Below are 5342 nucleotides of genomic sequence, written 5' to 3'. Positions count from 1 at the left end.
TCTCCAACTGTGTAAAATAATTCTGCTTCCCTCTTCTGTCTTGCATCTAATTCAGCCTCTTTGCTTTCTTTACTCTGCAGTGAGGGTAGATTGGATTGTTCTGTTATTGAGTTTGCTGAAATGGGAATTGGCAGCATTTATAACTGAATATTTCCTCTCTTAAGCTATGCTGAAAGACCTTTCCTTCAGAGATTCAGATTTGGTCTAGTAACTACTACAGGTGCTACAGGTTATAGGCTTTGACAAAGAAAGAGAACAGGGCAGTTTAGAAACACAGTGGTAGGAACATGTCACAGAATTTCATGGCTAACAATCCTTTTATATGCACATATAAATATTTCGGATGCCTTTGTACCAATAATTTCTAGGGTTTAATGAATAGCACTTCGTTGCTCAGCTTGTACGTTCAGCATGGTGACATAATCCATGTAGGATCATACGTGCCACCATAATGCCCACGAGAAGCCTATAATTCAGTTCATTCCTGATCGTAGACAATTTGGGTGAGATGGGGTGAATCACTTTCTTTCTTCTGTGCTGGGTTGCAGTTTGGCCTCAGAGTGGTTGCGAGGAGAGTTGCTTGGAACAGGTCATCAAGACTTGAGAGAAAAAACGCATGAGAACCAGGAGAGAGATGGGCTTGATTCCAGTGTCTTGAGTTTGCAGCATTACCAGCAAGGTTGAAAATGCCATCTATGGAGACTACGATTTCAGCGAAGCACATTGAAAGTCTTTGACTCAATTGTAGCTCAGTTCTCCTCTTCGTCTGCTAGATCCAGAGGCCAAGTCTGCTCATATTTCCTGAGGCCTTTGACTCGTGTTATGGCCCTGTCATCCTGGGTGCTGAGTGTGGGTTGTAGCTGCTGCATTAGCTTAGTCGTGTAGCTCTTCTTTTGCAAGGGTTGTTGGCAAATTGATGGTACTTTGAAGTGGTATGAGCCCAGTCCAGGAAATTCTTGCTAGTTAGAATTACTACCACAATTCTTGTGGTATTGGCCTCTAAATCAGAGTCATATGGATGCCCTGGTGTAACATTCTGGACCTCCCACTAACCTGTTTTATTCCTTTTTCTTGAAAAATGCAGTCGTGCTTTTGTTTTCCTCCCCTGCCTTCTCTGTGACAGCATGGAAGTCATTCCTCAGGGCACAATTGCTATTTTTTTCCCCAAATTTCCTATAACATTATTTCTCTGAGAGAGACAGAATGGAGAAGACCCTCAAGAATTTTGGAAAATTGTGTTGGAGCCAAGAGGGGCAGGAGCAGTACTAATACTGCTGAGTCCCTAGCATATCCCATGGTGAATTGGCTCCTTCTCCAATGTGCATCATGTAGACAGCCTGCCTGGTAGAAAGACAGTCTGAGTGCTCAAAATCTGAGCCCGTGAAGCATCAGAAACAGACCTGAGCTGCCTGCATATGTAGGTCAACACTTGCAGCATGGGTATGATGTGCTTATATGTAAAATACAGAAAGCACCATCCATCTACTGTGACGTGCATGTGTCCCTGCTGAGTCACTGGCACAGGCTGTTTCTGTGACCGTTTCCCCAGGGTGAATTCAGTTTTCCAGGCTTTACCTTCCCTTGGCCAGAGCTAGAGGAAGTGTGATGCAAGCCAGGTCATGCAGTCCATCATGTTGGTGCAGTGTAGGCCATTTTAAGACACCCATTGTGGAGAAAAGCATTCTCTTTTGCTAACGCTAACCGCCTCCTGACCCAAATCAGACAGGTTGGAGTTATGTGTTGCAGGACTTCTTTGTAATATCGTTCCCTAGAAGCATAGGCAGAGGTGCATTGGGAGAAAGCCAACGCAGTTTGCTGACATCCCCTTCAATGCTGGATGACCACTTTCGACTTAATTAAAAAAAAAAAAAAAGTGGTTATAAATGAGACCTAAGTCCATGAGCTCCTACAACTTCCCACAGGATTGCAAGGTGTAGATGAATCAAGTGGTTTTAAATGTGGGTTGTTGTCTTGGGGTCAGGGAGATGTTGTGACGGGGGCTATAAGGCAGACGTGCTCCTGTAGCTGGACAGGGAGAAATCTTTGCTGTGTTGATGAAGGACCTGAGTTCAGGTGCCGCTGAAGACCTTGAGGCAGGAAAGTCCATCTGCATGTGAGAAAGAACCTCTTTCCTTTGAAGGTGTCAGAGCCCTGGAACAGGCTGCCCAGAGAGGTTGTGGAGCCTCCTTCTCTGGAGGTCTTCAAAACCCACCTGGATGCCACCCTGTGCCCCGTGTTCTGGGTGTCCCTGCTGGAGCAGGGGAGTTGGACTAGATAATCTCTAGATGTGCCTTCCAACCTCAACCATTCTGTGTTTCTGTGAAAGGATTGTCAGTGGGTGTAGTAGGATGTGAGGCTGCAGGTTATCAGATGCATTGCTAAGAAATGAGCCCTCTGTTATCCCATCCCTTTTCTTTCCTTTGCCACTGACTCAAAAGTTATTACCAAGCCTGCTTGGAAAACAAGAGCAAACCACCTGTAAATAGCCCGTAGGGTTGCTCATAACAGCTCATCTGGACTTCTCTCTGCATCTCCATCTCTCCAGTGGCCTTGTCCTCTCCTTGCAGGTCTTGCTACAAGGCTGGCCTTGCTCTAGCTGAGCAATTGTCTTTTCCGCTGTGTTAGCTCAAGCATAGTCAGAGCTTTGTGCCTTGCCACCAAAGGCAGGTCATGGAATGTTAAAACCTGTGTTCTTTCCTGCAACATTTTCCATCAGTATCTATGGCACTTTCAGGTCAGCAGTTGTTGCTCGGCTCTGCTCTTGGTGCAAAAAGGGCAGTGGTGACAAACCTCAGGCTGAGCTGTGATAGTGTTGAGGCTTTTGTCAGCACCTTGTCCTGCCTCAAGCTCTGTGGAAGGTGTGCAGAATGTAACCCATGAACTTGAACCCTCTATTTGGCCAAGCGTGGTGTGAAAAGTCTTATTGTAGATTGACAGAGCCTGAATATTGGTGGAACTGCCGAGCGGGGACCTCTCCTTGCCAGCCTCTAATGGAGCTGTGCCTTTCCCTTGCAGCCCATGCGCTGATCTGCTTTTCGTGCTCGGATGCATCCTCCAACTGGGCCTGTCTGAAGCCTGTCAAGTGCGGGGAGAATGAAAACCACTGCGTGACAACGTATGTCGGAGTGGGAATCGGTGAGTGTTGACAGGACCTTCTTTTGCCCATCCTAGCTGCTTTCCCCGATGACCAGAAGTGCATTGCTTTCCTTCCCGTGACTCGAAGGAGAAATTCCAGCTCAGCAACTGAATGTCAGACTATTCTAGCGTGTTTTACAAGTGTTGCTAAATGGAGTCACATTAAAACCCGCGTGCCTGCACCACAGCCAGGAGTCCGAGGGGAAATTCAGGGTGGAGGGGAAGCTGCTGATGAATCGGTGAAAGGGTGACAGATCCTGCAGGTTTCCTTGATAGGAAAGCTTCAGGGTTACCTTTCCTGCTTTTCCTCAGTATTTGCCGATATTTGGATTATTTATCCCTGACTCCTCCCTGTGCTGCTTCCCCTCACCATGCAGTGGGGATGCCAAGAAGGGAGATTTCTGTATTCCCTCTGTAAGTGCCTTTTTTTCTCCAAAACTGGGGAAAGGCTCCCAAAAAGATCTGGGGGACGGGCTTTGCCTGTCTGCAGTGTGTCCCAGGGAAGTGTCCCCTCTGCCAGGTCTCCTTAATGCAAAGCCTCAGCCTGGCTTGCTTTACTCTTTCTTTTCTTTCCAGCCCTGGTGCTGGAGGAACACTCCCTTCCTATCGGGAGGGAGGGCTGTTGAATTCCCAAATTGCACGCTCTGCAACGTGGGCGGGCTGGTGCATGCACAAGTGGAGACTGGACGCTTATATAAGCCTTGTCTTAGCACAGAATAATGGTTTCCTATTTCCTGTGCTTGCTACTAAGTGTGTGCCAAGCCACTCAATTGAGGCTAATATGCTCATGAGCCTCTTGCTCCTGTGTTTCCTGGTCTTGCTTGAAACGCTCCAAGATCAAACTCAGATGGGGTGTTGTTGGTTCTGCTCTTGAACCATAGCTGTCTGATTTTGGCCACTTGCCTGGAAGGGCTGTCCCTAGGATGCTATGCAACCTCCAGGAACTGCATGGAAGTTGCTTCTCATTCTTTGAGATGTGTGGGCTGGCTGAAGTTTGTGTTAGACACTAATGTTGAGAAGCATTTTTTATCCTCTTGGTTCTTCCCTCTGCAGATCATGGTGGCTTGGCTGGTATTTCAGCTGTGCTACTTCCTTTGCAGAGCAGCTGATCAAAATGCCAAGAAATTCTTTAAATTTATTCCCTTTCTGCTTTTTCTCTTCCCTCTTTGCCTCCCATTGCAGGCAGCAAGTCTGGGCAGTCCATCTCGAAAGGATGCTCTCCAATCTGCCCCAGCGCCGGGATTAACCTCGGCATAGCAGCAGCCTCTGTCTACTGCTGCGACTCCTTCCTGTGCAACATCAGTGGTTCCAGCAGCGTGAAAGCCAGCTACACGATCCTGGCCTTGGGCATCCTGGTCAGCTTCGCCTATGTCCTCAGGGCTCGAGAGTGATGGGGCCGGGCTAGGAAGACCCGACGCCCTGGGCACGTCCTGCACAGAGCGGCGCTTCGGTGGCCGGTGGTGCCCCGTCTTCCAAGTGCCCATCTCAGATCTCATTAGCCAATATCTTCTCTGTCGCTGTCCACAAGGAGACCCTGTGCTTCTCAGCAGGCCTCAAAGATGATTGTTTCCCAGACTTCATGCTCTTTCAGCATCAGAGACCTGGGAGGTTTGGACTGGACAGTTCTCCTCCTGCTGTGGACATACCCCACTGCACTCTTACACCTCCTGGCAAAAGGTGGATTGTTTTGGAAGAGTTTCTGCTTTTATACCTGTTACCCCTGGTTTCTAAGATTGATTAAGACAAGATTAGGACTCGACAAGAAACAGTTATCCACAAGCATCACTAAACCCAGTGTTTAGACGTTCCTGCCTCTGCAGAGGTTGCTGGTGTTGCCATGTCCCAGCACGAGGCCACTGGGAATGCATGACCCAAGGTGGGGACGTGTTCCTGGCCTCTGCAGCTGGAGTCTCTTTTTTAAATAATGTCATTTTTTCTTCCAATGCTGGGCTGACTTTTCTGGAAAAAAAAAATAGAGAAAAAAAAAAAAAGTGTACCTTGTCCCTCTGAGCTCTGTAAGTGCCAGACCTTAATAAACATACTCCTGTTGTTACCTGAGCTGGGAAGTGTGCTGTGCTATGTGTTTCTTTGCTAAAGCTGGGGAGATTAGAAAAGGCTCATGGAAACCTGAATTGCAGACCCATCATGAGGGCCTCTTAGGTTCTTGAGATACTTTCGAGTGCTCCTTGGCAGTCCTTTCCATTAAC

General features: G+C 47.8%; 1 protein-coding gene across 1 annotated transcript in view; it reads left to right on the top strand.

Moving 5' to 3' along the window:
- The window catches only part of LOC112954008 (lymphocyte antigen 6E), a 6757-nt gene extending 1683 nt beyond the window's left edge, over positions 1-5074 (top strand). Inside the window, exons 2-3 of the mRNA XM_026047151.1 lie at positions 3016-3135; positions 4318-5074. Coding sequence (XP_025902936.1) covers positions 3016-3135; positions 4318-4526 — 329 coding nt within the window. The 3' untranslated portion in view covers positions 4527-5074. The remainder of the gene's footprint in view (positions 1-3015; positions 3136-4317) is intronic.
- Positions 5075-5342: the final 268 nt, after the last annotated feature.

Source organism: Nothoprocta perdicaria, unplaced genomic scaffold (genome assembly GCF_003342845.1).
Source record: "Nothoprocta perdicaria isolate Ctin4 unplaced genomic scaffold, notPer1 scaffold_48, whole genome shotgun sequence".
Classification (NCBI taxonomy): Eukaryota; Metazoa; Chordata; class Aves; order Tinamiformes; family Tinamidae; genus Nothoprocta; species Nothoprocta perdicaria.
Note: the sequence above shows the minus strand (reverse complement) of the source record. Positions and strands in the feature narration are given on the sequence as shown.